An 11,778-nucleotide genomic window follows, 5' to 3' on the forward strand; every position below is an offset into this window, starting at 1 on the left:
AGAAACGAGAAAGCTAATTTAGCCACCTATTACCAGCTTTGATCAAGAACCTGAAAAGCAGATAATAATTCTGCTCTTTCAGATTTGCTAATTACATAGTAGAGCTTTTTTTAAAAAAGAGCAAAATTTCATAGAAATTAAACTTCTGTGAAAATAACAACTATTAAATGCATTTATATAGTAATTAAGAAAAAAATGTGCAAGTCATTTGTTGCACACAGTTTCTCCAACAGCTACCTTAATACGGCAAGTCACATACATCTGTGTAAGAAAACTAGTGTACTACCATCTAATCTATCTATAACTGACTCCACAAAATCCTCAAGAATGACATATAGCCTACAGGTTTCACTGTACTAAGAGAATTCTAAATAAACCCAGTACTAAATAACACCAAATATTAAGTACTGACAACGCTCTTTTTGCTACCACTACAGTGAAGAATTCAAGTAGTATCACTGTATGTTAAATAAAGACTGTTCTAGCTCTAGATTCATGTGGCACAACACAACTTCAATGTAATTTCTAAATCCGTCGATTTTCACTGGCCTCAAAATTTTGTACAATGTATCTGGCATCTAGAACGAAGACAAACAGTGGTATTGAAAGCTACAAAAAAAAAGTTGATCTAGACTACAGAAAAAAAAAAAAAGAAGAGGCTACGTCTATTTCTGAATAAATCAAAATGTGTTCTGAATAAATTCAGCCTTAGATTCTGAAAATACCATAAATTAATTTCTTTGCAAAACACCGTTGTCTTTCACTTCGGTCGCAAGATATAAATCAGCAGCTCATAATTAATATATCCTAAATACAGTATGTGAAGGCCTGTAAGAACAGAACTTGACAAAAAAAGTAAATCCAAATCTCACTAAATTTTAAAAAGTAACAAAACATTTAAGTGAAAAGCTGAGTACATTACCCATATTGCATCCTCAAATAACACAATTCTTACTTCAAGAAGTTCCAACATCATCATGAACTCAGACCCAAGAAAAACCTTGCCAAACCAGTTCAATTGTTAGCATGACAATTTCCTCCTTTTCTATTTGTTACTCACATTCGTAAATAAAGCAGAAAGAAGAGTTAAATTTCTATTCTGTCACACTTATGTTTAAGTTCTTATTCAGTCTAATAGCCAAATCTGCAAAAGAAAGTTTATCTCAAAAGAAAAACTATGTCATCAACACGACTGTTACCATGAACATTAACAGGACTGTCTGCTATGGAACTCAGTATTTCAGAAACTTCATTAAAGTAGTAGCAAAAATGAACTCATACCAATTTTTTTTTTTATGTATCCATCTCCTGGATCATACAGAAAGCACTTTTAGACTTCAATTGTTTCCACACAGATTAATGCTGTATAATTAAAATTCAAAATAGTTTACAGTGTACTTACTTTAGCAATCTGTAGCAACACAATGCAGTGTTTTATTGATTCTACCATGCTCTAGGAAAACAAAAATAGCAGGGAAAAAACCCTGTATTACTACCCCACAATATTTTGTATTTACAGGTATTTTTATTAGTTATACAAAATATTAACTGAAATATTGGGCAAGAACTAAACAGACACTCACTTACGTAGAACCCCTACTTTCCCTTCCCCTTGTTCTCCCAGAGACAAAAGCATAGCAGTAGAAAACTGAAGTTTCCAAAAGCCACACACAACACAAGTTGTCAGGATGAAATGGAGGTCAGCTTCAAAGTTTCAGAGAGCTGCAAGGAGGTAAACTGTCATGTGAAGAGAGGCTGAGAGAGCTGGGATTGTTTAATCTGGAGAAGAAAAGGCTCAGAAGAGACCTTATCAATGGGCATCAATATCTGATTGGGATGGCAAGGCGTAAAGAAGACGGAGCTAAACTCATCTCAGTGGTGCACAGTGAGAGGACAACAGGCAATGGCCACAAATCGAAATACAGAAAATTCACCTTGAACATTAGAAAACACTTTTTTACTCTAGGGATGATCAAACACTGGAACAGGTTGCCCAGAGAAGTTGTACAGCCTCCATCCTTGGAGTTACTCAAACTCAACTAGCTTTGGTTCTGGGCAACCTGCTCTAGCTGACCATGCTCTGCGCATGGGGTTGGACTGCAGACTTTCAGAGGTCCCTTCCAACCTCAACTATTCGAGGATTTTATGATCCTAAGGTGCTAGACATAAATCCGAATATAGCACCAGAACCAGGCTGCCCCTGCCATCATACTGTTAGACCTAATATGGATTCCCACTTCTCTGTAAAAAGTTTTAAAAATCTTCCCAAGAAAATAAGCTGAATTTCAGAATCTGTATATAATAGATATTAAAATGAAAGAAACTTACACTGGTTGTTTCTTTGAGACTTTCAATTTTCTGTAAAAGAAAAATCAAAATAGTGGTGTTAAAGAGACTTTCCAGCATCTAGTTTGACCTAAATACTGTACAAATACTATATTTTAATCTTAAATTGGAGGAGAGAAAAAAGAAACAAACATGCTAAAGACTATTTCTTTAGTAGAAATGTGTAGTAGAAAATTGTAGATATGATTTTCATTCTGTAATTAGCAAGACAGAACTCAAACTGATAATTAAAGGTAAAAGATGACAAGGTTAGGAATTTCTGAGCAGTGACATTATACGTATTTACCCATCAAAATCTACACTTCAGTTTTGCATAACATCAACAAAAATGAAATGCAGTATGAAGATTCACTCTAAGTTCCATTTGTATCCTTATATAATGTACTAAATTGTGGCACAGTCCAACAATCAATATTACTTGAAATTACCATCATTCAAGTATAATAAATATATGCAGTTAAGCACAGTTTAAAAAAAAAATCACGGACAACAACAGGGCATACGTTCTTGCCCTTTCTAAGCCTCCAATAAAAGTGCATCTGGAAATCTGCCTACTTAATTTTATCTAGAAACACTGGTTCACAAAGATTTCCTGTGTGGAATTGCACTTCAGGCACGCAAAAGGCATCTACATGCCATTTTTCACATAAGCATGACCTATCTAAGAAGCACATGTATCCTGTTGATGTCCTTGGGTCTGTCTGCAGAAGGCAAAATTATTAAATTGGACTCACCACTGAACCTCCACTAATTCAATTACAGGACCTCTTTGTTTTGATTAATGAGTGTCTCACATGACTTGAGCCACAGTCTTTTGGACTCTTGAATAATCAAAGTGTGTAAAGGAACTTTTTTCCCCACACAGCATCACAAGCCCAATTCTATACCATGAGAAAGCAACATGCATCTAGAAGTCTAGAAAGAATGAATAGTCCCAGCTTGTAGATTAATTAAAAAAAAAAAAAAAAAAAAAGGCAGTGACAGCTCCCAGCCAATACCTGGGGGAAATTTTTCCTGTTACACTCTCTTCTATATACTATTCCTAAGGTTGCTATACATTCTCTTCATGATTAATTGGCAAGAGGTGGCCAAATAGCACCCAGCCGCAGCCTTTTCCACTGGAAAGATTGGATCATGCTGATCCAGGAAACAGCGTACCAGGGATGTTATATCACATAAGTTATATTATATTTACTTCTGCTGCTAGCAGGGAAATATGCCAATAGCTAAAAATCCCTTTATTTTGCTTTTCTTTGTTTTTCATGTCTCTACTATACTTCCAGTCCAAACTTTATCAACATCTATTGAAAAAAGCATTTTCAATATAATGACAGCAGTGAAGTTTTGAGCCTTTTAGCACCAAAATAGAATATGCAATGTACCCAAACATACAGCTCTTGTCAGATGAAATATGCATTCAGTGCAGTGCATCTTATGCAGCTGAAATAAATCAGTCTCAAAGCTGTATAGGCAACCACAGGCAGCCATCAGCAGTTTTGATTACCTATTTTTACCCCAACATGTTCTAGAGTATTTACACCAAATAAACTGGTATCTCATTCTCTTTACTGATATAATCTTTGCTGAAAATCTGAAAGTGATGTCAGGCCATACAATGTAATTCAGTCATACTGGCTTCCCCCTACCCATTTGTGATTTTCCAAGCAATAGACTAATTAAGACATTGTTATCCTTACACATAGGTACAGACAAAAGGGTAATTTGTCCAGGATCACACAGAAGATCTGAGATAGGAAACACCTCAGGACACCTGGTTTCCAAAGCCTATCCACAAATTATACAATCATAATTTTTTCCTCTATGGAAATGAATTCTTTGTGAGCTGGCCAACTTAAGTGGTAACAGTAGGCATTAATCCAGTATTTTTCACATTTGTGCTGTATGGCTACCTTGCAAGAATACAGCACATGGAACTGGAACATTGTCTTCATACAGACACAAAATTAACAGAACAATGCAGGCAAGACAGATAGACCCGTCCCTGGGAAGACCCTTCTAAAGAGCACCTGCCCTGTTCTTTAGGGCTAAGCAATCATTGATATGGAAGTCTTTGCATTTTCATGAGTTGTGTTATTCTAGAATGGTGATGTAAACAGCCATAAAGTGAAGTTTGTGAACTCTCCCCCTCTAAGATCTTATACAAACACATTATAGACATGACACTGGGGAGAGAAAAACAAGCTTACAGGAGTGGTTGGTTTGGAGAAGAAGTTAGGAGAATGCTTGTACCTCATCTCATCAACTGTACAGAAACACACTGCTGTCTATACACACTGCTACAATCCTTGTAACTTTAGTTTTACTATCTTTTGTTTAAACTTGCATGAAAGTAATATAAATAATTTAGAAAATAAAAAATTGTAAGGAAAATCACAGGCAGGCGGAAAGAGGTATGCTGAAGATAAAAAATATTAACAAAAAGATAAAATCAAAGAATAGAATTTACTACTAAAAATTATCACGATTTTCTCTCTTCAATAACCCTACTCTTTGAAAACTGATGAAGAAAAATTTTAATAAGACAGTTTCCCTAGTTTTAGGTAATGAATACACATATTTGCAAATGAAATATCAATTTCCTGCAGAGTCACATTTGCACAATGCAGCCACATGCTACATCTAATGAAATTGCAGGCTCCACTGAAACTGCTCCTACTTGCTGCTTGTTGCACCTCCTTGACATCTGATTTTTATGAAGCCACTGGTGATCCAATAGAAAGCTAATCTTATTTCACTGGAAGTGATTTTTGCCTCATTCAACAATCATGTGACTACAGAGAGTTGGATCAGCTCGTCCAGCAAAGAGAGGCAGCAAAGTCTTGTAGGGGCAGCCGACGCGTGCTCAGAATCAGTATGGTGCAACCTGAATCCATGTGCTCAGTCTTGGATTTACTTCACAAAAAGTACTTGTTGTGAACCAAACAGCTTGAGCAGCTACTTAACAAGATTTTGGAGGGAAGTGTAATGTCAGCTTTGTTCCAGCCTGCCAAATATACACCTCTTTACTGTTCTGGTACTTTTGAATGCTTACGGTATAGTTCTCCCTACTATGTGTGGTCAAGATAGTTTCACAAAACCGAACAGAAAAGTTTACTTCGAGTTCTCACCAGTCATATTGCTAACACTATAAGCAAGCAAAGGTCCTATCCTGTCTTCACCTTGAAATGTCAGTACCCTCAGATCATGCACCTTCCTTTACTTCCTATGTAATCAGATATACATTGTACTCCGCTAGTAGATTCAGGAAAACTGACAGCACTGCTAGTTACAGTATGTTTGCAAGACAGTATGATCCCACTATGCAGTGCTAGTTGTAGTTTTGCCAGGAGTATCAATATAACACAGGGAATTAATGATAATCACAGTATTTCTCAGTCTTCAGAATTCATCAAGTCTACACCCGCACTGTATTCTCCAAGTTCAACAGTTTACAATGTCTCAGAAAAAAGATATCCAAGAGATCTTGAAGCATCTTGGAACACCTATACCCGATACCATTATGTTCAAAAGACCAAATATACTGTAATTAAAAACCACCAGATCCAATGCTCTGTACACTTGCAAAAACAATAGCTCAGGTTTGAAATACCTGGCCAATAATATTTGCAGAAAACAGTACTCAGCTAGTTGGGAAGCATGCAACGCAAATAAGCAAATCTTGTTTCCTCAGTGGAAAAAACTATGGGTTGGATGGAAGTATCCTGCAGGTTACACTCAGCTTATAGTCTGATAGCTGGACCACACTTCCATAACAAATAGGAAAAATGCTAAATACAGTATCAAAAAACCTCTTGGCTGCTTCACTACAGGAAAAGACAGGATCAAAAAAGTGCTTTGCCAAGTCTTTTTCACTTTTAATAGACAATAAATGGAATCTATAGCAACAACAACACTTATCAGGATTTAAAACCAGAGCGAGCTGACCTCTTCTAAACAAGCCTCCTGCTTTCTCTATAAAGTCAATCTGTCTGTTCCATAGTTACCTTGCAGAGATAAAGAAAGCAATCAGCACAACATGCAGAAAGTCTCCAGGGATTAGAAGCACTGTGACAGGGAAAAAGAAAGTACTGCCTGATCTGCAAAGTAGCATCTGGAGCGAGGTCAGAATTGAAGGAGAACTCTTCCCAGTAGGATGCACCGAAGGAGAAATACAAAATCTTTAGATCTTATTTTTTTGGTCAGTTGTCTACAGATTAAACACACTTACACAAAGAATGCTTGTACTTCAAAGTTATTTTAAAAGCCTGTACATGCAAAAGGACTCCAGAAAGACCATCACTTGTGAAGTTCCTAAGACACCACATAACACATCAAACAAGATGGATAACACATGAAAGGTCACAACCATTATACAGAAGTAAACTAATCACACAAAGCATCAAACTGTTTTCAAAACTGAAACCAAACATCAAGAGAACATCAGCTTGTTTTTCACAAGTGAAATGGGGGGGAGGGAGGGAACGAAGATGAAATACACCACTACTTTATGATATTGAAATGACTACATTTTCAGAAAACAAAAGCAATTCCTCAGTAATAAAGCTTTCATAAGGAAATGTTAAGTCCCTCCTCCGCACCACACAGATTAACATACAAAACCAGCATGCTACTTAATGCCAAACCCACACAACCAAAGGTATGTGCTAGCCTTTCTTAAACGTAGTGATTGAACTCTGACCTACAAACTTGACTTTGAAATGAAGTAAGACAGGATGCAAAAAAATACAGAACACTTAAGTGAGTTACAACCTCACTAAAATGTAGTGCTCCCCACATAGTAAGTAACATTTCTGGCATCCTCACCTAAGGTGAATGAATTGCGGTGTTCTCAGACTTCCAACATGTGGCATGCTCGTCACAGAGCTATGTAGGACACAGACTGATTATGTGAAATACGTGATTCTTAGTATTTATTTTCTTTCCTTCAGAATAGCTTCACTATTCCAACAAACATTAAACACATCCTTGTTAAAGATGAAAAAGTAGCAAATTTAAGTTAAAAATGCTTTTCACAGAGGAGTCATCATTTCCTAGAGCCTAAAACTTTTTCTAATGTTATGACATCCAGTATTACTAAAAATTCTATTTACCACCTATTCACAACAAAAATAATGTTACCAGTTATTCAAATTGCTTTAATTGATTTTGAGGAATCAACAACTTGAGGAATACAAAAATAGGCCAAGAATGTTTACATTTTTATAGACTATAGCAAATTGAGGCACAAAACCATCTGATTAGGCAAAATAAGGGATATTTAAGCAAAATGTACTTGCTTTTCTCTGTTCATCATCTTTGCAGTTCTGGAGTTTTTCATCAAAGAGCTAAAAGACAGAGATACTTGTGAAAATACTGAAAGTGTTATTTTTCCATATAAAATCAGGCAGAAACACCAAAATTTTAGAACCAAAAGCATTTAATAAGTACTGAAATTATATGATCCTGGTATTATGACCCAAAGCAGGTTTTGCCTAATATTTCTTTTTAGCATTGGTGATATAACAAATTTGTAACTAATTTCTTACATTATCCCATCCTGCAAGAGACCAAATCTCAGATCCTGGATAGTTCCACAGCTCAGCCTCACATGATTCTACCATGGTTTGAACAAAAAGGTAAGGTTAAGTAATAAAACTGACACTCATCAGAACACCTCAAACTGCCTTTCTTTTAGTTCAGCAAAGACCTTTTCGGCATACAGAGCACTTACCAAAACAGGCTCAACCCTTACCAACCCCTTCCAGGTACATGATTCAAATCATGTAAGATTTGTAAGCACTTCTTCTGGGAAGACATATAGAGATTTCCCAGCATTAACTTCTATTTATTTTCTTAAAAGTGGAATATGAGATGCAGCTAAGCAAAGTGAAACAAATTCTCACCAAAAAGCTTGCATGTGTATTTAACACAAGCTGAGCTGAAACAGTTAGAAGTTGCCTCCAAGAGCGCTCAAAGCTGCACGTACAAATATCTATTGAGTACAAGTTGCTCAAGGAAGAAAAAGATGAAGGCTAATGCTCAAAAGTTCATCACATCCACCCTTGGCTTAGAAAAGAGGCTGTAATTTTTAGTAGGTGAGTTACAGTTCTTCACTTAACTGCTTGCCTAAAACCTACTCATGTGTTCCCCTTCCCTTGAGGCTGATTTCTGGTTCTAAAAAACAGACGGTAGTCTTGGTCTCTGTCCCTCCTCACATTCACTCTTCTTTCATTATTAGCTAACTCCTATACCCCCTCCCCCCCCGTTGGCCTGAAATAACAATTAGAAGGTGTAAAGATTTAAATACCTTCCTTCAGTGAAGCATGCTAGATGGCTCTGGAGGCAAAGCTAACTCCTGATCAACTCTTCGCAGTTCAGCCTTGAATTTTGTTTGCATCTCTTTTGCCCACCTCCATTTTTGTTCGTATGCTCTTCTCCCTCTCTGCCCTCCCCTGCAACTGAATTTTTGCTGAATATCCCACATGCAATACTTGCCCATTATATCAGGAAAAAAAAAACCCTAAACCAGCAGAACTGATGCAATCTGAACAGCAATTTTAACCTGCTGAGTCATGGGAAAAAGTGTCCTAACCAGCAGCAAAGACTGTTTTTCTCAATAAGGTGAGTACTGAGAGCTAGGACCTCATCATTCCTCACCTTCCCACCTACTCTTAAAATACATGTACAAAGTGTAAAAGAACTGTATTTGTACAAAATTTCTACATAATGTTTTCACTGAAGGACAAAGAACACATTATCTAACACTACTGCAACAAAGTCCAAAACTATCTGCGACTGTAGTTACATACTACTTGGCAAAATTTTCTCAAAATAAATTCCAAAATGCTATGAGCAATACAATGATTTAATTATGTTTTAAATTAAACTTAAGTAATCTCTGCCACTTCCATGAAGCTATACGTACAAAAGAAACTTTCAGCCACTGTAAACCGTTCTATAAAATCTGTTTTGAGTTTTTCTAATTTTCTAACTCTATTTTAACAAGCCAAAGACCCATTATAAGAGAAAGGTTATAACTTTTAGTTCTTATACTTCTAGTAAATATCTCTATTTCAGAAGTACTTAGAACTTATGTAACATCCTAAGCTAAGGGGAAAGAGAAAATAAAATTCTGTCATCAGCAGACTTCATATATAAAAACGTATGTTTTCTCCAGTTCACAGCTCAACCAGATGAACTCACTGCCTCACACGTTGACCAGATCATGTGCCAAACATGACTCCCTCCCTCTGCTGAGCTTCCTTTCAACCAGACCTTGAAAACCACACTGACAAGCAGACTCCCAATACAGTAAATACACCAGTTCATTACCATACCTTCAACTGGTCTATCAAGATCTGTAAGTAAGCGTCAGCCTCCGTAAGTTTCTTGTCAAAATCATGGACGCTGGGAACAAATCCTGAATCCACACCCTAGACAGAAACAGATAAATAAATAAATAAATAAAAATCAAATATATAACAAGAGTTTCAGGAGAGGAAAAAAGATAACAAAAATATGGTTTTGCCTGCTAACGAACTGATAAAATTTTGCCTTGCCTCTCATCCTGCCATGTGCAAACACAGGCACACAGCTGAGCACATTTCTATTTGCAGCTAAATCAGTAACAGTAAATTGCTACGCATTTTCAGTGGGGGTATAATCATCACACATCAGAGTATTTCATTACTTATGATTGAACAAATCCCCTTACATTACACTAATGAAAAGTTTCTTTGGAAAATATAAAGGAGAATCCAATTTTTTCTGAGAACTGTCTTATAAGTCCATATTCTCAATCATTTTAGTTAAGGAAGACAAAACCATACCAATTGGATGCCTGCATTTTTCACACTTCAGACAATATTGCTCAGCTCACAGCTTCTTAGCTAAGAACTAATGAATGCTAAATCTCTTATTAAATATGGACCCACCTTTGAGCTGAAAAATTCAAAATTATTATTCCTAGTTGCCCTAGTTCCTTTACAGCTATAAAGATTTGCATCCTCATCACTATATTTGATTTCTTACATTTTGCTGCATACATGCCAACAAAGTATCAGTGCCACGCGAATGATTACTTTTATATTTTCTTGCTTGCAAATTTGTTTCCCTTAATAATGTAAGATTCAAAGCACACTTCTGCATGTAACATAATCCCTACCTTTAAACCGATAAAGCATGTATTTAAAGACCTGAACAAGCTCCCACTGGGTTACCACATCTTTAATTACAGGCAAGAAAAAGAGAGAGGATTCTTGAAATTGATTACTTCTGACTTCCTGCACATATGCTATGTAAACACATTTAAGGTTTATTTATGTAATACCTTTAATGCAAATGGATTTGCAAAACAAATATTGAAGCACTCCCTGTTTAAAAAAATTGTATTATGCAAGTTAAATATGTAGGAGGAAAAAAACCCACAAAGGATAACAAAACAAACATCAGTTATAACAGAAACATAATGCTGAGAACATCACAGCAGTGACACGAATATCCTACTAGCCTAAATACTTTCACACATATTCACACTGATCCAAAATATGACATCTTCACTTCGAACTCTTACAACACCATCAACTCCGCTGTTTTGACTGCTGAGAATCTCCAGAGTCTGAATGTGTAAAGATCAGCCAGTGGGGAAAAAACATTTTGTATGGGGGAAGATAAGTAATGCATATTTGCAAAATCCCATGTTAGCATCACGTTTTCTTTGACATCGTTTGCTTTGTCAACACTGATAGTTTATTTTATTTTTGTATGATAATAGGCCATCATATTAAGAGCTTTATTGATGGCTCTTTAGAGGTGTGAATATTTGCGTGCAATAGAGGAATGACTTGCTCTTTCTCATGTGTGTCAAGCTGTGTGCACAGTATTGTGCATACCCTAAAACATAAAGCCATCTACTGACTGTAGAAGTTATTCTTCTTTATTAATTTGCCAAATCTTAAACTGTGCTACAGACTAACACCCAGATCTTGACAACAGTTCTACATGAGTAGATCTATCCATACAGATTAGTTTGTAAACCAGCATAAAAAAAAGGTACTGCACCCTGAATTAGACAGTCAACACTGGACAAATTCGGAAATAGGGGAGGGGAGGGGAGAAGAGCAACCATTTGACTATGCCAGGAAATTAAGACAAAAAACAGCCAGTGTAACAAGTTATCAAAAAGAAGCTAATAGGCAGAGAGTCCTCTCAACCAAGAAACTTTTGACACTCCCTCAAACTAGTGAAGTTTAAATTACACTGAAACTAGATTTGAAACTATATGAAATTAGTATTCCATTTCCATGTTGAAAACAGAATTGTCTGTACAGCTAGCAGCCAACACCATCATTTCAGCAAATGGTCTAGCATGCTCAGTTAAATTCTGGAGGCCAGGTTTCATATATGAAAACTGCATGAACCATACAGAAAAAT

General features: G+C 36.3%; 1 protein-coding gene across 2 annotated transcripts in view; it reads right to left on the reverse strand.

Moving 5' to 3' along the window:
• Positions 1-9,773, reverse strand: part of OSBPL9 (oxysterol binding protein-like 9) — a 27,810-nt gene extending 18,037 nt beyond the window's left edge. For both annotated transcript variants that reach the window (XM_010289848.1, XM_010289847.1), the window contains exons 1-4: positions 9,684-9,773; positions 7,644-7,691; positions 2,329-2,358; positions 1,403-1,453 (exon numbers count right to left, since the gene is read on the reverse strand). In XM_010289848.1, coding sequence (XP_010288150.1) covers positions 1,403-1,450 — 48 coding nt within the window. In that variant the 5' untranslated portion in view covers positions 1,451-1,453; positions 2,329-2,358; positions 7,644-7,691; positions 9,684-9,773. The remainder of the gene's footprint in view (positions 1-1,402; positions 1,454-2,328; positions 2,359-7,643; positions 7,692-9,683) is intronic.
• Positions 9,774-11,778: the final 2,005 nt, after the last annotated feature.

The sequence above is a fragment of the Phaethon lepturus genome, unplaced genomic scaffold (genome assembly GCF_000687285.1).
Source record: "Phaethon lepturus isolate BGI_N335 unplaced genomic scaffold, ASM68728v1 scaffold3786, whole genome shotgun sequence".
Classification (NCBI taxonomy): domain Eukaryota; kingdom Metazoa; phylum Chordata; class Aves; order Phaethontiformes; family Phaethontidae; genus Phaethon; species Phaethon lepturus.